This window comes from Pezoporus flaviventris, unplaced genomic scaffold (assembly GCF_033815535.1).
Source record: "Pezoporus flaviventris isolate CSIRO_AGI_PZ_B2104156 unplaced genomic scaffold, CSIRO_AGI_Pfla_v1 ptg000285l, whole genome shotgun sequence".
Taxonomy (NCBI): domain Eukaryota; kingdom Metazoa; phylum Chordata; class Aves; order Psittaciformes; family Psittacidae; genus Pezoporus; species Pezoporus flaviventris.
The window spans coordinates 977881-1003032 of NW_026892832.1; the positions used below are offsets into that span (position 1 = coordinate 977881).

General features: G+C 40.9%; 1 protein-coding gene across 2 annotated transcripts; it reads right to left on the minus strand.

Moving 5' to 3' along the window:
• Nucleotides 1–1910: 1910 nt before the first annotated feature.
• On the minus strand, nucleotides 1911–23437 carry REEP5 (receptor accessory protein 5). Of its 2 annotated transcripts, XR_009741471.1 has the most exons (6): nucleotides 23255–23437; nucleotides 22962–23055; nucleotides 10410–10548; nucleotides 5771–5939; nucleotides 5298–5402; nucleotides 1911–4394 (listed from the first exon to the last, which is right to left on the minus strand). XR_009741471.1 is itself a non-coding variant. In XM_061443087.1 (5 exons), exons 1-5 carry the CDS (start codon nucleotides 23370–23372, stop codon nucleotides 4345–4347), a joined length of 570 nt encoding a protein of 189 aa, XP_061299071.1. In that variant the 5' UTR covers nucleotides 23373–23436; the 3' UTR covers nucleotides 1911–4344. The 2 variants fall into 2 exon arrangements, 1 of the variants encoding a protein (XP_061299071.1); XM_061443087.1 differs by lacking the exon at nucleotides 5298–5402 and having other exon boundaries at nucleotides 23255–23436.
• Nucleotides 23438–25152: the final 1715 nt, after the last annotated feature.

The following is a 25152-nucleotide window of genomic DNA, read 5'->3' on the forward strand; positions in this document are numbered from 1 at the left end:
GAGGTGGGAGAAGGGTGACTGTCATTGGTAGAAAGGGACCTGGAAAAGAGCAGAGGACACTCCAGGTAGGAACAAGTTGCCTGCACTGTAGTGCTGTTTCTTATGAAACATTACATGTGCCTTTTTTCTCTGTATGAAGATCTGGGTTTTTTGGGGGGCTGTGTTTTTTATGTTGTTTGTTTTTCCCAGATAGCAAAAAAGGATGATCAGGGGACTGGAACATCTCCCATACAAAGGCTGAGAAAGTTGGGGCTGTTCAGCCTGGAGAAGCTGTGTGGAAACTTCATAGTAGTCTTCCAGTATCTCTGTGCCAAAGAGACCCTCTTCATCAGGGACTGTAGCGATAGGACAAGGGGTAATGGGTTCAAACTTAAACAGGGGAAGTTCAGGCTAGTTATAGGAAGTTATATTAGTTACAAGGAAGAACTTCTTAACTGTGAGGGTGGTGAGGCACTGGAACAGGTTGCCCAAAGAAGTGGTAAATGCTCCAGCCCTGGCAGTGTTCAAGGTCAGGTTGGACAGGCCTTGGGCAACCTGGTCTAGTGGAAGGTGTCCCTGCCCATGGTAGGGGGTTGGAACTGGATGACCTTTTTAAAGTCCTTTCCAACACAAACCATTCTGTGATTCTATGAGTTTAGACATGTCTAATTAAAGGCTTTAAGATGTATTCATCCTGCAAGGATGAAGCAATACAAAATGGTAGGCATATAAAGTGGCATGGAATTCCATAGCCTTGGCAAAGGTGGTAGCTACATGGCCTTCCAAAAGATGCTGAATTGAAAGAACTGCATCTTCAGTTATATTTTACTTGACCAGTTCATATACTCATCTAAGGAACTACTCATCTAAGGAACTTTTTCAAAGGTCTTCCTTAGTGGCTGTTATTCTTCAAGCACTTTTCATTCCATCATACTGGATGGAGCAGTTTTCTGGAAAGACAAGACTGACAGTTTATTTGCATGGTTGCCAGATAATGCAGTTTATAGGAAATACTAACAGTCTGTCATGACTTACAAGAATTTGTCATTCCATTTCTTTAAAACTCTGTTCTTCCTCGTTTGCATAAGAAGTTATTGTTGATTGAGTCTGAAATGGGGGTGGAAAGTAAGAAATTAGTTGAGTATTTTTGTGTTGGTTCTCAGACTAGTTAAATGGAGTTGACAAGACTGGAATGCAAACTCAAGACACCTTCTTAAATTTGTCAGATGAAAACAAGTTTTGAGAGTTTGACGTGAAAAATATTAATCCCATCTTCCACTACTTTAAATAATTTGTTAACTATCTTGCTTTGGTTTTAAGAATTCAGTTTAATTTGTGTCACTTGTGGTGATGTTATCGTGGGGTTTTTTTTTAATGTTTTTCTGAACTTTCTTTCCTTTTTGCTGAGTTTGGACATACGTAGAATAAAGCAGAAATGTCCGGCTTATAGTGGCAGCAGAAAGAACTAACCCCCTTTCCTGCCAATAACAACAGCATTATTTGTTAAGGTCATTTATGGAACACTAGAAAATCAACAGGCCAGAGAAAAACTTTGAAATCCCCATAGTTTACCATTTTTCCTCTGTCTGTTTCTAAACACTAAATCTTAATGATGCCTTAAGTAAGCAAAGCCATCAAGCTTGCAGCTGCTCATGGTGCTTGCTGTTGGGAACAGATCTGCATTCCAAACTCTTTGGTTAAGGCCTGAAGCTGTAAAACAGCTTAGTTGCTCCCCAAGATCTAGTCATGAAGCAGAAATCCTTCCTTCAGGCTTTGAGAGCTCCACAGTAATGAAGTGGGGGGGGGGGGGGGGGGGGGTTGGAAGGGGTGGGAGCAAGTATCCTGTAGAGACCTTCTGCCTTAAAGTAGGCTGTCCTTGTTGAAGTGTAAGAGTCTTAAGATCTTACTACTGAGGCATTGCACTACTCATGTAAGAATCTCTTTTTTATTTGTATGTTTTTATTTAACACATTACAACTTTAGCAGACACATGGGAGTATATGTGCGTACCAACATCTGCACATAAATATTGTTACGATGACAGTGAGAAGAGCACAGATTGATGGGATCAACCCAGCGGAGTTACTTGCAGGAAAGAGTAACGTTTCTGCTTCAGAAACTCAGTAATTTCTACTTGCATCAAGGCAAACAAGATCACGTTCTATTAACAGTGTTCTACTACAAGTAGGAATCTGACAAAGAAATACTGGAGTTAGCTGCTTAGGTCAAGAATGTAGAGAGAAGTTGTAGAGACAAGAATTTGATTTTAAGCCTAACTTTTAAATTCTAAGAAGAGACGTAAGAAAATGTTTTAACACTTACCTAGAAATGTTTATCCCCATTAATAAGTGGAAGAAATGTTTAGTAGTATGAGAAATTACAAGTTCTGCTCTTGCTAGAGACCTTGTTAGGCTTGTCCAACATTTATCAGCAGGTTTTAAAGAAGCATGTTACATAGTACTCCGTACCTAGATCAGGTAAGACTATTAAGTATTTTTATTTATTACTTATGTTTTCAAGAGGTGAAGCTAAATTACACTGGCCACATGACCTCTAAATACACAGCTGATAGGGTTTAAAACAGAAGCATTAGGATTTAAGTACGGCTTACAGAACAGTGCAGTGGGTTTAAGACAGAGAAAAGCAAGACAAGATTAATCCACTTCTATGGTAGATTTTCACAGATGTACAACTTTGCTGTAAACTTTTATTCCCTTCAGCATATCCAGTCATAATAAAAAGTCACAATTATTAGCTGTGATTTTTTTTTTTCCTTCAAACAACAAAGCTTATGCTGTCCTACAAAAAATGATGCACAGTGGATCTCAGTTCTCTATCTAAGGTTACAGCCCTAAGCGCTGCATTTTCCAGCTTAAAGTTTAAAATGTTTTTTCTTAAGACACTTCTACAAATCTTCAATACAGCTCTCAAATTTGAAACTACCTGCAGAGTTCAACTGAGTGGTGCATTCTTTTGCAGTTCTCGTGTCTGAAAATTTACAGTGAATGTTTATATACCAATTTATTGCAGAAATCCTAGTCTTCAAAAGTATACTTTAAATCTTTTGAATGTAAGACTCTGGACCAGAAATCAGGTTTTTTTTGCATATCAAAACCTTAAACTTGCCTTCTGTGTGTTCTGTGAGTTAAGAAGTGTCATAGTGTTACTGTAGGCTTTAAAGAAATCTCAGCATGGAGATGAGAACTAGGAGATTTCAGTAATTCATGCTGAATCTGTTGAAAAGTCTGCGGTGTGGAAGATTGAATACACGTTTATATCTAAAATATTTTCTATTGATTACAAAAAGCCCTTTATTCTCTTAATAACTTTGGCTGCATTCTTACTGATTGGTCAGGTATATTATCAAGCAGAAACAAAGCATCTCTATTCAGGAAGTTTCAGTGGTCATGAAAAGTTACTCTTAGTACAGTCAGAAGAGACTGCAGATTTTTATGAGCAGAAAAGGCTCCTGAAGGCCAGTCCATCCCATTAATGATGTGGTTCTGCAGACTGGCACTCAAGGCAGTTAGTATTTCAACAGAACTTTAGGAAAAAGTGTTTAGAATAGTATTGCTCCTTAGCAAAAGGTAGTTTTGATTTTGAAAGTGATTCTGAAAGGCACCCTATTAGATGACAACTTTATTTATCAAGAAGAGGCAAGGAGGTGTACTTAAGTCATCTTGTGCTATCCTGTGCAATTTAATACATCTCTTTCTGGCAAATTATTTCACACTAATATAACCTTGATCACTTGAATGAAGTTATTCTTCCCTGTATTTAGTATCTATCCATTTAGGAATACACACACTTTACCAAATACTGTGTTACAACAAAACATGCAATAGTGAGTAATTTCTGTCATCAGGTGCCTAGAACATGTAATTTCATCATTTACAACTTTGGTGGAGGGGAATACATCCATTATGCCATCTCTCATCATAATTCCCTGTATATTCAAGAAGACCCATTCAGACTAGTATTTTCCTTATACAGTAGCTTCATGTTACCAGATGCACAACAGTTGAAGCATGATGAGTAATTACACACAAAGAGACAACCAAAGTGCAGAGCCTGTGGGATATATACTTTTTATTTATGTTAAAGCAGAGAGATTACTGAAAGATTTCTTCTTCATGAAGATGAGTAAACTATGTTCATTAAGCTTCAGATGCTGCCCGCTGCATTGCTTTTAAATAAAAACGCTTACTTTCTGTCAGACACAGAAAAGTGGTAAGCAAACTTAGAACATACTCCTTTAATATATCAAAAGTTTCCAAGGCAATATTATTAAGATGTATACCACAGTTCCAAGTAACATCAAGCTTCATAAAAGAGGTGGTAGGGAAGCTTTATCCAGTTAATAGCTTAAGTGCTCTTCTTTTCTTCACCCAGTAAGTTCACTGTTGCTTTCTTGGCTGCAGGAAAGTAAAAGCAAGTTTAATCTTAGAAGCCAATAGACTAAGTGGTTTATTCAGTGTTCTGGAGCTACATTAAAAAAAAAAAAGATACCCTTTTAAGTCATAAATGAGACATCACAGAAAATCACAGCTTTTGTATACACATACAGTGATAAAACTATATTAAGATTTAAAAAAATAAACCATAAGCAAGGACAGAACAATGAACAGCACAGACTTGTTGATGTAACAGTTGTCAGTCACACAGCGCTTCTCGTAAGGTTTAGGACATACAGGTTTACAGCAACTGTACTACCAAGATGATGAAATAGGGCTGGAATAATGCTAATCTATGTTTATGTACATGTATACCTATGTGCATGTCTTAAAAAAATATATGTATGTGCAAATCTTTATATGTAGAAAGTAGAAAAAAGAATGGGATGGAATGAGGACAGAAAAATCCCATGTACAACATGGAAGATTGTTACTTAAGATACATGTCTAACAATGGTTCAGGAAGGTCATGCAGCAAAATTTCCAAGCATAGCTGAAAAATGAAGATCACTTAAGCACTGACAGGAAAACTGCTTAAGTTGGTAAGAGGAAATGAGACTTCATGCATTGTTTGGGAGAACAGAGACTTAAAAGTGCTTTGAAATACCTTACAAATTTCCTTTCAAATTAAATTTAAATAAGTCTTTGTTTTAGCTACTTAATACACTTCCCTCTCTTACTCATACAACTGTCATCAGACATTTTTGAGTATGAGGGTCCACTACAGGGTGCAAGGAAATAAAAGCAAAGCTTAAGCAACCTACAGGCTTACTTACTCTTACCAAATAAAATCCTAAGTAATTTCTTTAAGAGTGGGCTCAGAATCCTTTGATCTCCAGAGGAAGAAGAAGTACAAAAACTTACAGATGGGAAAACTTCATTTCCCATGTTGCTGTTTATTGGAGTTAAAGGATTTGCTTTACTACACAACTGGCAGCTCTTCTATACTTCCAAAGATCTTCCAAATACCTGATAGTATAGAAGACAGTAACTTAATGAGGTGACAATAACTTAAGCAGTAACCGTATTTGTGGAAGGTATTTTCTAAGGATGTTTGGACCTACCACTGTAGAGAATGTTAATAGTGATATGTATGGTGGGAACACACACAAACTAATTAGCCATGTTCTCCACTCACAGATCTTGCATTCATTCTAGCATACTGAACTCCTATAAAGATCCACCACAATCCTCTTTTCCTAGTATCTTCATCCAAATTTAACTTCTCTATTATAATTTATGTCATCTTCTTACGTTTTTCCCCCTAATTCTAATATTAGAGTTGCCCTGGGAAATTCCTCCTATTTGATGTGATTAGTGAATGATCTTTTCCTCACCTTCCTTAGTGATGGTATCTGCAGTCTCTGCAGCCTTGTCCTTCAGGTCTTTAACAACACTGTCAAGCTGAGCTTCATGCTTCAGGAAGAAAGGCCGGATAATTCGATGATAAAGAAACTCTGCCCCGTTGGAAGCACTTGGAGCCATGCACCACAACAGGAAGCCACACTACAAGGAAGAACATCTGCCTAAGTAGAAGAAATGAGTAGGAGACAAGGTGTAGTGTGCCTCCCTGCCACAGACTTGAGCATATTTACAACAGCACATCATCCCCTTAATTTTTTATGGTCACAGTACAGTAAGTATGCACATCGGTATAGTTACATTCAGTGAATCTTTATATTGGAATAATTTCATGAGTACTAACAGGATAAAGGAGGAGGGCTTTAGCAGTAAAGCTAATCTGGTAACTCATGTTATCAGTCATAGAATCATAGAACAGTTAGGGTTGGAAAGGACCTTAAGATCATCCAGTTCCAACCCCACTGCCATGGGCAGGGACACCTCACACTAAACCATGTTACCCAAGGCTCTGTCCAACCCAGCCTTGAACACTGCCAGGGATGGAGCATTCACAACTTCTTGGGCAACCTATTCCAGTGACTCACCACCCTCACAGTAAAGAACTTCTTCCATATATCCAACCTAAACTTCCCCTGTTTAAGTTTGAACCTGTAACCCCTTGTCCTATCACTACAGTCCCTAATGAAGAGTCCCTCCCCAGCAAACCTATAGGCCCCCTTCAGATACTAGAAGGCTGCTATGAGGCCTTCTCTTCTATAGCGCATTTGTGGGGTTTTTTTTTGTGAAACGTAAAAGCACAAAAGATATAGAGATTTAGAGACATCAGTTTGATAGATGGACCACTTAGTGGATAAAGAACTGGCTGGATGGCCGCTCAACAGCTCAATGTCCAGCTGGAGACCAGTAACGAGTGGTGTACCTCAGGGATCGGTGTTGGGACCGGTCTTGTTCAACATCTTTATCACTGACACAGACAGTGGGATTAAGTGTGCCCTCAGCAAGTTTGCCGATGACACCAAGCTGTGTGGTTTGGTTGATACGCTGGAAGGGAAGGAATGCCATCCAGAGGGACCTTGACACACTTGTGAGGTGGGCTGATGCCAACCTCATGAAGTTTAACAAGTGCAAGGTCCTACACCTGGGTCAGAGCAATCCCAGGCACAGCTACAGGTTGGGCAGAGAAGAGATTCAGAGCAGCCCTACAGAGAAGGACTTGGGGGTGTTGACTGATGAGAAAATGAACATGAGGCAGCTTCAGTGTGTGCTCGCAGCACAGAAAGCCAACTATATCCTGGGCTGCATCAAAAGGAGCGTGACCAGCAGGGCGAAGGAGGTGATCCCATTCCGCTACTCTGCTCTCACAAGACCTCACTTGGAGTATTGTGTGCAGTTCTGGTGTCCTCAACATAAAAAGGACATGGAACTGTTGGAACAAGTCCAGAGGAGGGCCATGAGGATGATCAGGGGACTGGAGCACCTCCCGTATGAAGACAGGCTGAGAAAGTTGGGGCTGTTCAGCCTGGAGAAGAAAAGGCTGCGTGGAGACCTCATAGCAGCCTTCCAGTATCTGAAGGGGGTCTATAGGGATGCTGGGGAGGGACTCTTCGTTAGGGACTACAGTGATAGGACAAGGGGTAACGGGTTAAAACTTAAACAGGGGAAGTTTAGGTTGGATATAAGGAAGAAGTTCTTTATTGTAAGGGTGGTGAGGCACTGGAATGGGTTGGCCAGGGAAGTTGTGAATGCTCCATCCCTGGCAGTGCTCAAGGCCAGGTTGGACAGAGCCTTGGGTGGCACGGTTTAGTGTGAGTTGTCCCTGCCCATGGCAGGGGGGGTGGAACTGGATGATCTTAAGGTCCTTTCCAAACCTAACTATTCTATGATTCTATGAAAACCTAATCAGACAAAACATCAGTCCCTCTAACTACTTCTAAACTATGTGGCACATACCTGACTGAAGGTCTAGGTCCCAAAATCACTAAAGTCCAGCCAAAACAATATCTCCTCTCTGCCTCCCTGCTTTGAAAATTCAGTGGTGGAAAGAATGCAACTGTGCGCGTCCCAGAGCTAAAGTGACAATGGAGAAAGATATATCCATGCTACACATGGCACATATACAAGTGTAATGCTTTTAGATTGCACAGTTTAGGTATACCTTTTATAGCACCATCTTATTGGGGGGGGGGGGGGGGAAGGAGGTGGTGGCAATGAATAGCACAGTCTGTGAGGTAGTATTTCTGCATTTTACAAAGGGGATTGGAAAGACAGCTATTACATGTATTACAAATATCTGTCTTTACTACTGAAGCACTTTTATTTGGTTTCAGTTCCACTATCATACACAGTACAAAGATGATTATGAAAAGATGATCAAAACATTTAAAGGACAGGAAGTGCCATAACTAACCATGCTCAAGCTCTGAAAGCATATACAGAGACACTTTACAAGATGAAGTGACAACAAAATTAATAAATTTTTCTCAGCAATTGTGCAGTTCTTTCCAGACACAAATAGTACAATATTATTTCATGTTAAAAGCCTTTCCAGAAAAGGCAGAACAGCTTTTCACAGACCACCTTTTCTCAAAACAGAAAACTATCCCAGCCTCAGCCAAAACGTGCTTTGTTTTTATGTTAGACATGATTAAATGTTTGAGGATTTCTACACACTTCTGGGAGGAGAGGGAAAGAGGGAGAAAACAACAACTCAAATCCTCCTCCTGAAAAACGAAACAAAAAAGCCCCCCTGCAAAGACAACAAAAACCAGAACCACCACACAATTAGCTAATTTAAGTAGCAAAACCCAAACTAATAATTTAAACTACAATAAAACTATAATCAACTTTAAAGTCTAAATTTAAATACAGTAGCACTTATTTAAATCTTGTATTTCAGGAGTTTTTCAGCTTTCAAAGGATATCTACAGCAGCTGAAGAGATGTTTCAATGCAAGTGCTAGACTTTCTGAAAGTCATTAAAAAAAATATAAGCAGAGTCTTATTTATTTATGAGGTTTCCAGTACACTGCATCATGCAGAAGCATTTCCTAGAAACCAGTTCCATTACAGTATGCTTTCAGATTTTCACTGTGCCTAATCAGAGATTTGTCTTCTCTTCTTCCCCTCGTACTTTTAATTGCCCATTGTAAAACTACAAAGATAAAACCACATCCAAATATTTGTTTTGATATTACACAAGAAACTCCTAAATGACTATTGAACCACTACAAGGTGATTTAAGTCAAGAGAGGTTATTTTAAAAGAAAGGTTCTGATTTAACAAAAAGGAAGGGGGGAAAGTAAGATAGAATAAAATCCCTTTTCAGTTATGAAAACTGCAGTCTCCTTCAGGCAAACCTTCCGGATATTTTGGAATTATCTCTGTTCTATTCTTCCTCAGATAAGTGATACTGAGATTGAATGTTCTGTAGGTACTGATCGGCATACCTGTAAAACTTTGGCTTTGTCTTCACTGCAATGCACACCACAGTAAAACTGATCCCTTTCATGCACATTAGTTGAAGAAAATACCTACTGTTTTTTGAGGAGATTGCTATTCCTTTTTAAGGCCATTTATCATTTCCCTTGGCCTACAGAAAATCAGTTATGGTATTATCTGCAACTGGAGATACATCCTGACCGGCTGTCACTCTGAAAAGGATCGCTGATTCCTGGGGTTAACAACCACCTTCTACAAAAGATTTTGCTACGCCAATTTACTATCGTTTTAGGCAAGCCTTAAGATTCTTCAACTGTCTGATCACAGTGTCAGAACTGAAAGACTTAAAGAGGACAAAGAAAAGTTTTTCAAAGCATCCATCAGTGAGAATGCCTACCAGGAACATTTCAATGAACTAAGAGAGATCATTCAGCATGCAGTAAAATTTGGCACTTCTAAGTAGCAACTGAGGCGGTATCATTAAGGAAAGTCTAAGAAAATAAAGGCAAAAAGTGATGGGATATCAATTTTCAAAACCTTCCATTATCTGGAACTTAATATTATGGAACAAATAAATAGGACTATCTGATGCTGGTATCTTTCATTAATAACTGAGAAACATATTTTATTTCCTGTTAAAGAATACCTGGCCAATTACTGATAGTTATTCAAGTTGCCCCAATATATAAAAGATGTTACTTAGTTCTCCTTTGTTTTGGGAAATCCCTCAGCCATAAACCCAACTTCCTCTGAAACTGAGAAAAATTGAAATTTCCCTTTCCTTGCCTAAGAAAAGGGAAATTGTCATTTTGGTTGTACTGCTTAGTCAAGAAAAAAACCTTTTGCAGTTACAGATTTATTCTCACTTACTACTTCTGAAGTGTACCAAAACAGATGTTTATATAAATTTTCTAGGTCACATACCACCCTTTCTTTCCTTTTAAACATAGCAGATCTTTCCCTGCCACCCATCCCAACTTTCCCTCTTGCCTTACAACATCAGTTGTAAACAGATCACTTTCTTAGTGATAAATTACATATAACCAGCATCTTAAAATATGGTCTTAACCAGGAATGGTTCCAAGGGAGTCTCCTGTCGTCTATCCACTCTTGAAGACATTAAATTAGTTATGCCAAAGGTCTCATTTTAGAAGAGGGGTCACACGAACTAACATACCTTTATCATGTAGTAGAAAGGGAACCAGAACAGAAAGATATCGGAAAAGAATTCCACTACACTGAAAACACCATATACAACCCAGTAAGTCAGCCACTGTGTGTCATCATCTTTGTTGGGACTTTCAATTGCCTTGATTCTGCAAGGAAAACAAAACAAGTGAGCAGATCAATAGCATCTGTCTCATCTGTAACGGTTACATACCAATCCTCAAGATTTCATTACTCTGTATGCTCTACAGAAAAAACAGTATGCCCAAGATCTTTGAACAGCAAAGTTTTTCCCTATACATCAGATATCAAAAAGAAGATACTCAAGCTAATTCTAGCTCTGTGATTACAACACAAAAAAACCCAAACCAAAAAACACAAACCAACAAAAACCAACCCCCCCCAAAAAAAACAAAACCAACCAACCAACCAAAACCTCAAAAAACCATAAATATGATGACCTTGTTTATGAGACAGTTCATAAGATAGAGAAGAGAGGGTAACGTTTGACCAGTTCCAGTTCTGAATGCATTCTGGCACTCCTGACCAAAAGACTATTGTACATCAAAGCATTAGTGACCCATGTAACAGTTAACCTGAGCGATCCCTGGCCTGTGCTTACAGGCCTGTGCTGTGCTGCACTGCAAATTCCCTGATCACAGGATAAACCCAGTAAGCTCACCAAAAGAGAGAATCCCCTGGCTTACAGGCCTGTGCTGTGCTGCACTGCAAATTCCCTGATCACAGGATAAACCCAGTAAGCTCACCAAAAGAGAGAATCCCCACAGCAGCTCCCCCTGGGTACCAGTAATTATACCATCTGCATGGCATTGCCTGTATCTAACAGCAAACATTCTCTGACAGTAGGAATGATGAACAGCGTTATTGTCTTGAAAGAAAAATCCTACTACAGCTTGTATTATCAAAATGAGGTAACCTTGCCTACAGATGAGGTCTGTTGCTGCATGTGGATTGGAAATCCATTCAGTGCTGCACAACTTGAGGTTCCCAGCATCTACAGGAATTTATGATTGTCTATACTATTCTCTGTTTCTTTATAGTGTTAGCTCTAATAAATAGATTTTAAATGAAGCTTTAATGCAGATCACACCTCCTGGTGCAGACAGCATCTAGATAAAAGTTTTAAATCTAGTTCAGCGTCCCATAGTGTATCTCAAATACCTTTACTTATAATGCACATGAGCTGGACTCTGCTTTGCAAAACTAAACTGTAAGATTTGCTTTAACTTCTAAGAGAAGCGTTTGCAGACCAAGTGCTTCTTCGTCTTGCCTACAGCAACTCCCTGTACACAGAGGATGCATCTGCATCCCCAATGGTTCTGCTCTATAAATCCATTCCTACAGAACTTGCACATCTTGATATAGACTACAGTATTAAAATCAGGGTGGCGCAACCTCTTACAAAGTCTTGGGCTTCCTGCATAATGACTGTTTTTTTTTGTTCTCCAGCTGTTAGGAAAATGCAGTTCAAGTTTACACAGTTCTAAAAATACTAAGTTGGAAGAAAGACATACATGTGCTTCCTTCAGTAAAAGTAATGAAATGGAGACTCTGGGCTTGCTATGTTCCTGATTAGCAACGTAAGAAGTTTTAGGTGGAAATGCTAGCTACTGTAAGCCTAATAATATGAATCTTAAGAGTACTGAAAAGAATTTGTCCTCTCCACTCATGCTGCAGAATTAATCTGTAGACTGTTTAATGAATTTAGGTTTAATTCTTTTATAACTTATTCCTTTAACATCATCAATACTGTTGCAGAAGCAGCCTCTGTGGAATATATCAAATGCGCAGTTTTCTTTTAGTCCATAAAAAAAGACCGAGAGTTAGGGTGGTTTACAAAATAGAAACCATATAGATGGCTGACTGCGAGTACGTTTCCTGGTCTGTGAATTGAGAAACTCTTTGAATCAGTCAGTTCCTGTATCTGTAAATTAAGGTGATAGGGGAAGAGGAGAAAAAATATCCATCATATGACACGTCTTACACTGCAGCAAAAGCACTGGCAAAACCCATCAAACACATGAGGGAATTTGTGTAGCCTCTGGACTGAATATGAAATGCAGTATGAGGATCCGATACTTAATGTATGCATTATTTCCATTAGCATGTGGCTAGCCAGGAAGGTTCTGCAATGAGAAAAGCAATAGCCCTTGCCATATCTCATTATGCAAAATAAGGCACTGTTATTGAGGTGCATCAGCACAACCAGAAGAACAGGTTTTCTACAGGTGGACGCCAGCAGGTCTGCTTACTGCTGTACCAACACCACAGTGTTGGGAAACAGTAGTCCAGGCAACCTGCTCAAAGGCAGTGCCAACTTCAGATGCTTCTGCGCTCCCACTATGAACCACATTTCTGTGCCCCCACCTCTCAGGTATTTCAATACCACCAGGTGAGGGGATCCTACAAAAACAACCCCAAACCAAATCCCCCCCGAACAAAACCAATCAAACGAACAAAACGAAAACAACATAAGAGGTAAGGTAGAGGGCTATTAATCTATTTTCAAGGTCTGAAATTGTATTTCTGGAGGAAAAGAAAAAGTTCAAGTGACTAGTACAGAAGTTAGAGTGGTGGATAAATGGAGAAAGGAACTAATGCCAAAGCTTCTCAGTGTTAGGAAAAATTTGCTGTAGGTTCATCAGGTGAATTTCTCTGGTTCTGCTGGTATCTCCATTTGAGGCATACAGCAAAAGGCTCATTTTACCACCACACGCATGCTAGCTTGGTATCTGTGAAAGAACCCTTTGCAATGAAACCACCAACGCTCTGTTTTCCAGTCATCATCTGAAGCCACCCATGGATTTAAGGAAGCATTGGTTTTTTTTAGCATTATTAGGTCATCTTAGCAATCATGAAAAGCAGTTTTCATAAAAAGCTCAGAATCTTCAATTTTGTGGCAAAGGGCAGACGGTGTTATCACCGTGTTATTTTCTCTCCTGTAACAAGGGATGGCCTTTGAGAGTTCCTAAATGCACTGACATGGGTGTGCTCTCTTTGAAGGTTCACTATCTTCTCCTTAGCTCCTGAAGGTGATTATTTGGAGGGAATACACAAAAAAAGACACTTTCCTGGTCAGTCACAAGCAGCAGTACAGTTAGCCAAAACCCTATCTGATTTAACCATCTGTATACAGCATTAAATCCACATGTGGTGCTTTCTTGCACACTGTAGGAAACAGCACATATCCCTCCTTTTCTGTAATGGTCTGATCTAGGTATGCACCATGGGACAAGCTCAGGTGGCAGCCCTCCACCACACCTGCTAAGGGTCACCTCTGAAGGAAGAGCAAACTGCATTTGTTAGCAATGACTCCCTCCAAATTAGTGGGAGGGAAGGAAGGGAAAACCAGGATACAGCAGGGCCGTCAGTGAATCAAGGTTATCACTGAAGGCAAGGCAAGAATTTTACAAATATTCTGTCTCTGAAAGGGAAATGTGTGCCTCAGCTGAGACTGCCAGTGGAAATTCAATCTAACATGTTCCTATTAAAAAAGAGGGCAAAAGTGATCTCCATCCTTTGCTACTTACACACTATTTCAATACTAAGTCATAGAAAATAGTCCTTATTCAAGAACAAGTACAGTAAGTTATGCAGAGTATCTGAATGGATAGTGTGTTAGGGTTTTTTTTTATCCATTTGTAACCCTAATTAGACTTTAAGTTATTCTGTATGTTACCCTAGGTAACTTATTCTATATGTTATTAGTATATTGCTCTGCACAATACATCAACATATATGTTACTACAAACCAAGAACATTTTATTCTTTTCCATGTTATACCATGAATCAATCAGGCTGATATTCAAAATACAATCTCCATCAATAAATGAAAAGATACAGCTCAAGAGGCTCTGGCAATAAATACAACCAGCCTTAGGACAGCCTTCTTCTAATGGTTATTTATGTGTTGCAAGAACAAATACGTCAGTCTCATTAGTACATAACATTAAGATTTCCTAACAAAGGAAGGAGCAGCCAAAGCCCGTACCTTCAAATTTAAAAAAAATATACTGCTAGTTTTCGTAAGTTTTTCTAATACTGATTTGACTACATTCCATGCTAATGCCAAGTAGTAATATGTCACAAAGGATTTTATATGGTACTTACACACTAACTGTAGATTAAAGAAAGTCTCAAACAATGACATACAGTAGTTCTGCCTGTTGGGAGGTAAAAGCAGTCACTAGGAACAGTTTCCAGTAAACTAAATGGTAAATAGCACAGCTCAGTTATTTTAACAACAGATGCCTGTCCAGCAGTGAAACGGCCTTTGTGGGCCAGCACTGCAACTTATGAAGACAGATGGTGACCTAAGTAAAAACCTCATTTTTAGCCAGATCTGCTCCTCAGTAACACCACTAACTGGTAATGCCAGCAAGAAAGAATGGATGCTCCCCAGTAGCCCAGGGCTCATATCAGCTACATGGTTACAAGGGCCAGCTCAATTTTGACTGTGTGCATCCCAGAATCAGTCAAATTGAACTCTAGATCAAGTACAGTTACTTTATCCTCTTACCTGATAGTAACAGATACTGGTCCAATTTCAGTAAGCTGCCAAGCTGAATTCTTTCACTTAAACCATCTGACTGATTTCAACCAAAACATCAACTCTTTTACAAGAAGAGACACTCCTGAATTAGCTTTGGCATAACAAATAATTTTTAGAGTTAATTCACATGTAGAATACTCACGGAATAAGAGTATTACAAGCACACCAGTTATGAGTTTGGGGTGCTCTGTTTTTGTTTTGTTTTTTTTGAGCCAAGTTCACATCTGGAATCTAGAAATAAATAGATGACAAATATTCTTGCTTTACTCTCATTTGAAGTGATTGCTCAAATCCTGCAAAGTACATAATGATTCTTGTATAAATAAATTTACAACTTTAAAATAGATTAGCCTCCATTAAACCCAGTGCTCATGTTCTGCCTAGGGAAGACTGGAAAATTCTGTACATCCTGTGTTAACTTTTCTAGTAAGCGCTGTACTAAATAAGTAGGCAAGCATAATTGTGACCCTATTAGCCAAGCATAATCCCTTTTTTCCCCCATTTAAAAAAACTCTAGTTCTAGAGCTTATACTTACTGGTCTGCCCCAACTCTTCACAGCACATTGCAGTAATTCAAAAATAATTTACTTCTAGCTATCTGTTCAGACATCCCTGTGGCATCAGCACTCCACTGGAAGACAGACTTCCTCAAGTTTGGTGCATCCTCATTTCAGACTCACTGTGGCAGGCTGCCTCCATGACATCTTGCATCATTTCAGTGAAACAAGTACCTGCATATCTGTATTTGTTTTACTGTTCTTACACATTTTCACCCATCAGTTAAAAGCCTTCAGTCTTCCATCTTTCTTCCTCATTACTGACTTCAACAGCAGTCATACATTTGCTGATACTGAAAACATTTTCCTGCCAAATGCACTTATGCAACTGCTGCAGCATGATTCTACCATCTCCCCTCTCTCAAAATTTTGTGTATCCAGAAGACAGCAGCAGACAAATCCAAGAAATTCTTGGTAGGGTGAGCAAGGGGTGCTCACTCTCTGTGCAGGGACAGATATTATTAGAAGACAACATATGACAGGTGCTCCAAATATGACAATATGATAGTTGCTTCAAAGCAAACAGAGACTGAGGGAACAAAAGGACCACATGCCACTTGGCTCATCAGTGAAGGGAGTCTTACATACTGCATGTTAACTTGGCACAAAGCTAGATTCCTGCCAAAAAAAAAGCAGCAATCTTCATTTCCTTGCTCTCTGCTAGTTCTTGGCCTGCGTCTTTTGCAACAACTATGTGTAGGGTCACATGATGAGTTAGTTCCCCAGTTCTGACTCAGGTTAAAAACAGCTTCGCCTAAACATGCACTCACACAGCTGTTTTTGCTGGGATTAACATGCATCAATGCCTCAGTCCAGCTTGTTCTGCTACACAAGGCTGGGCAATGCAGGTGGTGCTGTGCAGCAGGAGCTCCAACAGCCTTCATCTCTCCACCTCTGAAGAAGCCATCCATACACTCTCTCTAGAAAGGAGATTTCCTCCAAGGGCAAGGAAAGTCACCGGGGCCTTCAGCAGTGCTCACCTCTCTATGTAGTCTCAAGCTTAGCTTTACCAGCTTTACTGTTGGCTGTACTTCTCCACATCAGCAGTTAGACCAGTACTGCTACACTGCCTGCTAGAGCCTAAAAACCCTGTTTTAAAGTCTAATCCCATCTTGTACTACAGAAGTCTTCCAGGTTGTCTTTCCTGAACATATTGACAAAAAGAAGTGGCATGTAATGAGGGAGCATGTAATGAGGGAGCATGTAATGAGGGAGCATGTAATGAGGGAGCATGTAATGAGGGAGCATGTAATGAGGGAGCATGTAATGAGGGAGCATGTAATGAGGGAGCATGTAATGAGGGAGCATGTAATGAGGGAGCATGTAATGAGGGAGCATGTAATGAGGGAGCATGTAATGAGGGAGCTTTGGGAAAAGCCACATGCAAAGGATTCTCTACTAGTGACAGCCACTTTTGTTACACAGAAAAAAAGTATTTCACACGCTTTGGTTGCCTCTCCACAGCTGTTCCTGTTAAGGGTGCAGGCACAGAGTTCAAACAGTACTGTAAACAAATGAAAAAACCTGGGTCCCTGCTATGTGCTTACAACAATACAGAAAGAAGAGTTTTATTTTCCTGTCAGCCTATGCTGCACTGTGAAGACTATAGTTCAAGCATAATTTTGTTACAGCTCAACTACAGCTTTTCATTTCCGTTTACTCCAATATGGACAAAAGAATTATAGTACTGCCTGAATTTATACAAATGTACAATAAAGCATGAAATTACAGTGCAGTGCTTTCAGACCCATCTTGGTAAAATGCTGTTTCCATGTAATCACTATGTGAGGAGGTTTTTCAAACTAGAAACAGAAGTCCTACAATTTTAATTACTGACTGTAACTTCAAAATTGTCTCATCAGGGAACAGGACAGAGATTCAAGTTTCAGGCTCAGGACTTGCTTCTGGGTTGAGGCTGGTTTGCAGAGACCTGAAGAATTTCCTTTATGTGTGCTGTGCAGCAACAAACTTCTGCTATTTCTCTTAAAAATAAAAGTTTTATGTAGCATTCACAGACCACCAGAAGGAAGTCTGTATTTCTTTTCCTAACAGCTGAAGGAAATGCTTGTTATGCTCATCTAAAATTGTGCATCTTTCTCATTGTATGCATAGTAACAAGTAGACTTTCTTTTGGGACAGCAAGCTGTTGCTAGCTCTCCTGTGTCACAGGTAGTCTCAGCTGTGAAGAAAGACTTTGAAAATGTAACTGGAATACATCACCAAAACAAAACAAACAGGAAAACAAGAAATGCAACTACTAACCATGCACTTTTTTCTTTTTTTTTAATGTTATTTTTTACTCCAAGTCACTAGAGGTCAACACAGTAAGAGACAGGAGAACACGCAATTTACAGTACTGCAGTGTATCTTGACCAAGAAAGTCTTTAAAATGCCTTCATTTACGCATCAAGCATATCTGCAGTCCCTAAAAATATTATCTACATCAATTATAAACTGCAAACCTTCCAATTAGTTTCATTCAGAGTGTGACTCTACCTGTAAAACAAAGATGTTAAAATTTTTTTACCTACATTTAGGACACGGAAGATAAACTAAAATTTTCCTACAGCCATCATAATATTAAGAGTATCTCTTGTATCTAACCACTTGCTATCTCTAGAAAGGAGAGCAAATCACTCATCCAGTCCACAGATAAGGCGTCTTTTAAAAGGCACTCTGAAACCTGAAAAACCTGAAAGAAAGAAAGGATGTTTGGAGGAACTCATTTGGCAGAACATATACAAAAAGTCAAAATATACTTTCTAGTGTCTGAAGCTCCATGAAAACGGTGTCAGAGAGGAAACAGTGTGAGGGCAGCCAGATTTGAAAACGTTCTACTTATATTCATATTGAGCATTATGAATCTGGTTAGATACACTACATCTCCTCAAATTGCTTTTATAAAGCAGCAGCTTTAGAAAATTACTTGTGAATATTAGCATATCATGCAACATTTTCTGTAAGGGGAAAAATTAAGCATTCTCCGCAAAACTTGCTAAGAGAGGGCAGATGTGCTGTGCTAGCTCTCCACAAATACAGGCATGACTTACGTTTTCTAAACAACTGTGACCAAAGAAATGCAGTGTTCCTGTTTCAGAGGTACGGAAGAGAGAAAGGAACTAGGGGACAGGCTCAAGACACCACAATATTCAAATAAAAACTTGAATTAAGTATTTATACTTCTCTACAATCAATCTAGACTGTTTCCTGTTTGTAAATGCTGCTAAACTGAACAGCATAAAATTAACCTAAGTATGACTGTACTATATTGCTTTTCTACCCTGAAGACACCAGTAGTAAGTTCAGACACTGTACTGCCCAAAGCTGTTTTCATCTTTGCAATTTTTAAATCCAATATGACAGCACTTCTGAACTTTCCAATCCTTTGCACCCATTTCTTAGTCATCAAAGGCTCCCTTCCTGCTTGCATGCTCTTACATTTTTTTTGAGGCAGTTAACCACCACTGGCTATGGGTGAAGCTGTATTTAAACAGCTAGCTCTGGGCATTTTGAAGAAGCAGTGAAAAAATTTACAACATTATTTATATACTGCCAACACTCACTTCTTCCATCTACTAGTCTGAAAATCACCTTGTCCAGCTAAAGCTCACTAGAAGTATGAAGAGTAGCTTTTATCATCTGTGGTAAACTTTTCAAAACTGATCTGCTGCAAATCCAAAAGCCTGCAAACAAATACAAGGTTTCAACTTAGAACTAATTATTTTATTCCATCACATAGCACTAATCAGAATTTTAGGGACTAAGACTAGTGTTTCATAACAAACTTTAATCCAGACTGTCTGACGTAGTGGGAAACAGGTCATGTTTACTTGGGAAACTACTGCTTAATTTCACCTACATTAGGGACCCTTGCTGATGACATGGCATAGAAGACTTGGGTTTTTTGAAAGATTCTGTACTGATAGAGAAGACACCCCTCTGTGCATAAAACCACTAAAGACTTACAGAAAGCAAAATTGGAGGTGAACATAGACGGGGGTAGGAGAAAGGAAATAGTAGCTGCGCCTGCCTGAAACTGTAACAGGCATTAACCTGGGAGATTTATGCAAGGCTGGACACGCATACATCTGTACATCTGCAAAAATACCCTTGTTGCATGTGTGAACAGGCTGAAACCTGAGCTGAGCATCCTTCTCTGAGTTTCTTTCCCATATATATTTTCTTTTAGGGAAGCACTGAGATTAACAGTAACTACTGTGACCAAGGTATCCCAGAACTAAAATCCTAATTTATAACACGCCTAAAGGGTTACTCATCTGGTAGCTGTCTGCCATTTTAAACAACTGTAAGGAAAGAAAGGTGATCTCTCTTCCAGAAAACAGACATCTGTCCCACTCCTTCATGACTGTCTTTTCTGCTAAATAGAAGCCTGACCTAGTACTTTGTTGCTTTTCACATTAAATTCAGTCACTGACAATGTGGAAATGACACACTGATCTAACTCACAACAGAAGAAAGAAAGCTTACTGGGGAAGAGTAGTCTGCTTTTTTTTTTTTTCCAGTACCTGAGACATTTCAGGCTTGGATCCACTGTTAAAACACCTGCATATATATCAAACTAACAACCTGCACAATATTTCTGTTTAGAACTCCTGACCTCTTCCAGAAGCCACAGCTTTTACAGTAAAAGCTGTCTGAGGGTGTTTGCAGCTGATGAAAACAGCCGAAAGCTGTTTTCTGCCCAATGCTAGGAAGCAAATCTCACTACTGTTAGCTCATACCGCAGGCTCTTCAGCTATCTGTTCACGGGGGACAGGCCAAATAGAAGAGAGGAATAAACAAACCACCCTGGCTAGTGTTCTTTAAGCTTTGGCTCTTGATGGTTGACGAGCATGGGGGACATCACTTGGCAGCACCCTGATAGCAGTATACAATCCTGAGCAGCAAGAACGACTTCTGGTGATTCAGCAGGAATGACTTCTGGTAATTCAGCTTTATCTCCTTGTAGCTTAGCCCAGCATCAGGATAGAGATCCTACAACAGGCACGGAGAGTAGCATGGCAGGACCAAAACAAAATGAAACCCATGTGGTCAAAGAAGGGTAATCACCAAAGAGGATTCTTGCTCTTTTTCATGGTCAGGCAGCCCATATTTGACCCCAGACTGAAAGCCACCTCAGGAGATAGCAGACTGACTCCCTAACACCGCACAGACTGGCGAGGGCTGCTTATCCTGAGTTCACACACCTCGCTCCTAAAAATGGGAAGCTGACCTGGACGGTGAAACGTATGCACTGGCACATGTCCTCCTGTGTCTTCTCTGCACCCACACTGCATCTGCAAGCTTGCAGGCAAAGCAATGCATGTTGGAAAACACTGCAACACTATGTACCTGCTCTGTACTTGGGAAAGAAGAAAGAGGAGGGGATGAAGCCTACCTGTGCTGTTAGCAGGCTGCTTCATGAGCTGAAACAATGAATGACACTGGCATGCAACACATCACATGCATTTTAAATCAGACTTCCATCCAAGATTGCAATTTTGTCCTCAAAATATTTCTGCATTAAAAGGACAGCTAAAGGGAAGCATTAACTGAGCATCCACTGGAAAAAACACATGAATACTATGTCAGTTCTGTTTTTGTAAATAACATCATGTTTTTTTATTTAACTAAAATTTGTAGCTAAGGACAATGGCATATGCACCCATTACTTAAAAAAAAAAAACAACCAAAACAACCACAAAAAAAAAATCCCACCCCACAATACTAACATCTCGGAAGTAACTTTTCACATTAACATACATTTAAAAATCACGTTCCAACATGAAAAAGGGTAGACACCCTACAAAACAATAAGAGAAAAAAATTCCAGATTTGGAAGGAAAAAAAAGGGAAGATAAAACCTCATTCTTCATATTTGATTTGCTACTGTCTGTGAGGCTTCATCCCCTCGTCTTTCTTCTTTCCCAAGTACAGAGCAGGTACATAAGCGTTGTAGTGTTTTCCAACATGCACTGCTTTTGCCTGCAAGCCTGCAGATGCAGCATGGGTGCAGAGAAGACACAGAGGGGCATGTGCTTTGAGGCTACACAGCTCTTCATTATCAATTTATTCACTGTAGTTGCATAATGGCAACTATTATATTTAAAAATATAATCCCAAACCAGTTTTAAAACAAATTAAAAAATTGAAATGAGATTTTTAATAACTGTCAGTTTAAAAGTAACCTAAGTCAGACAAAACAGCACACAAACATAAAATTCCTACACAACTATCAGCTTTGTTGGCTGATTTTCATTTTCAGATTTTAATGAAAAAACACCTTTCAACTAATCTTTTCACTAAACATGGCATTACAGAAATTAGCCCAAATTTCTCCAGAGTTCTTGGCCTATAATCTGTTAAATCTGTACTCACCTCAAACAGCATTTTATAAAAGCATCACAACCAGAACATGTTTCAAGAAAGTCTACAGAAAAAAACAAACCAACCCAACCAAAAAAAAAAAACAACAAAAAAACCCACCAAAAAAACAAACAAAAAAAAAATCCAAAGTGGAGGAACCTGGTTTGTATTGCCCAGGAGCTAGTTTGCTAGTTACTTTTTTAAAATTGCTGGCTGTATATAAGTTTATGCAAAAGGCAAGCACTGAGTTTCAACAATATGGCAGTGTAGCTGGGAAGGACTTCCATTTTATGAATTGTCCAGCTACACAGGTTTTTATTCAGTACATTTAGGAAGTCTTCTGGAACACACCCCATTGTGGTTTTAACGAACATGAAACTCATTTTGATCTCACAACAGCGTAATGCCCCTTGAAAGAAACCAGATATTCTTAAAACAAAAACATCTTAACAAGGCTTTGAAAAATCAAGTATTCTTAAGTCTTTTACCCCCAAGAGGAGCTACAGTGTCTTCCTTTCCACCTTCTCATCAGCGCGGTGGTTTTGGAGTAAACAGCACTCTTTTAACGCATCCGTGTCTCTGGTCCGTTACAGTTACCAGTGCTTCATACCAAATATATACTGACACTGCACCACTACCTTCCTGCGTACCTGGAAGTGTCCTCAGCTAAAAATACCAGTGCGAGTTTTAGCAACTACCATTCCAACCATTCTCCCTCCTGTTACTAGCAGCAGCTACAACACAGCAATCCACCTTCGTACTTAACGTGACGAAGCTGAGAACTCAACGCAAAAACATAATGCGCCTCAGGAACTGGTTTTCAAGTGTGGAAACTACCCAGCATCTCCCATCTCTAATTTATTACACAGCACCTGCCAGATGGAAGAAGCCTCTTTTTTTACTCAGCACCTTGCGCCTATATATTCTAAGGGAAAGGGGTAGGCGGGAGAAGCATTTTTGAGCGTGGTCCACCGTGACAGACCGCGCTCCAGCTCAGGGCAGTGATTCCCCCAAGACTAACACATGGCGCCAGAGCGGCCAGAGGGGCACGAGTTGCGACACTCACGACACGTAGGCGGGGTAGCCGAAACCGATGATGTTGCAAAGCAGGGATGCGCCGTAGCCCACCACCAGGTACACGGCCACCGCCCCGACGATAGCTACGCGGGAGAGGAGAGAGCAGACAACCGTTAACGCTGGCAGCCGCCCACTTGCTCCACGGTGCCGGGGGAAGGGGGGGGGGGGGGGAAGGACGCAGCCACCGCCATCGGCCGCTCCGTTCACCCCATACGCGGCGACCCCAGACCTCAAGCGTTGAGGAGACCCGCGAAGTATGGGGGTGGAGCGGTGGGAGCTCACCGATGGCAATATAGGCGCGGTTGACGCCGGTCTTGCTCTCCATATGCTCGAGCACAGCGGTCATGCGGTTCTTCTCGTGCAGGAATCGGTCGAACCACTCCCTAATCGCCGCGGTCATGGTGAAACCTCCCGCCCTTCAGCCACCACAGCCCCGACTGCACGACGGCAAGATAACACGCTCCGCCTTTGGCGCCGTCCGACCGCCCACCTACGGCCGCGCTGGGCGGTGGCACCCCGCCCACCTCCGCCGCCGCCCTTGTGCCGGGGGGAAGTGCCCTTCACGCAGCGGTGAGGTGGTGGGGAGCATTCGGGAGCCATGTTCTGTCGGCCTTCGCAGCCGCTTCACGAAATGGAGGTGGGGGTGCCGCCTGGCCGGGGTGAGCCCTCTGTTCCTGAGGAACCCTGGCACAGGGGAGGGACAGAAGCGGCCTCTCCCTGCGGCCTGCTGCGGGCTGTATCACTGCTGGGACTGATGTGAAGCTTAGGGGGGCGGCCGGGAACATCGCTGCGAGGAACGAGGTCCTCGTTTAAGCGAGCAGGTAGCGAATCCCTTCTGTAAATGAAGCAAAGGAGAAGGAGCAACCACATATAGCCAGCTCTACTCCCCTGAAATTGCTCAAAAGAGCTGAAGTATGGTATGATTTAAATAGCAAAATTGATGATAGGAACTGACAGGCCACAGAAGAAAGGTTATGGCAACATCATTTCTTTACAGCTCTTTACTGTGACGGTGGTGAGGCACTGGAAGAAGGCCTATAGAAGTGATAAATGCTCCATCCCTGGCAGTTTCAAGGCCAGGCTGAGCGGAGTCTTGAGCAGCATGGGCTAGGATGAAGCTTGCCTGCCCATGGCAGAGGGGTTGGAATGAGATGATCCAACCGTAACGAATCTGTGTTCTGTGATCATTGCATGGCTACACAAAAGGTGTGTGACTAGACATAGGGCAGTTGCTCCTAGCTGTAACTGTACCCTGGAATTCGTGGTGTTCACAGTGTTGTTGCCAGAAAACTTTATTTTATTGCATATGATGTAGTCCTGGATACTTCCCTGTCTGGAATGAACTTTCATTACAAGTAGACCCTATGTCTTTTCAAAACTCTTATCACTTACAGAGTCATAGAATCATAGAATAGTTAGGGCGGGAAAGGACCTTAAGATCATCTAGTTCCAACAACCCTGCCATGGGCAGGGACACCTCACACTAAACCATGCCGTGCAAGGCTCTGGCCTTGAACACTGCCAGGGATGGAGCACTCACAACTTCCCTGGACAACCCATTCCAGTGACTTACCACCCTTACAGTAAAAATTTCTTCCTTATATCCAATCTAAACTTCCCCTGTTTAAGTTTGAACCCATTAACCCTTGTCCTATCACTACAGTCCCTAATGAAGAGTCCCTCCCCAGCATCCCTATAGGCCCCCTTCAGGGGGGTCTCCACGCAGCCTTTTCTTCTCCAGGCTGAACAGCCTCAACTTTCTCAGCCTGTCTTCATACGGGAGGTGCTCCAGTCCCCTGATCATCCTCATGGCCCTCCTCTGGACTTGTTCCAACAGTTCCATGTCCTTTTTATGTTGAGGACACCAGAACTGCACACAGTACTCCCAAGAGAGGTCTCACAAGCGCAGAGTAGAGGGGCAGGATCACCTCCTTCGACCTGCTGGTCATGCTCCTTTGATGCAGCCCAGGATACAGTTGTCTTTCTGTGCTGCGAGCACACACTGAAGCCGGCTCATGTTCATTTTCTCATCAACCAACAGCCCCAAGTCCTTCTCCTCATGACTGCTCTGAATCTCTTCTCTGCCCAACCTGTAGCTGTGCCTGGGATTGCTTCTGCCCAGGTTCAGGACCTTGCACTTGTCATGGTTAAACTTCATGAGGTTGGCATCAGCCCACCTC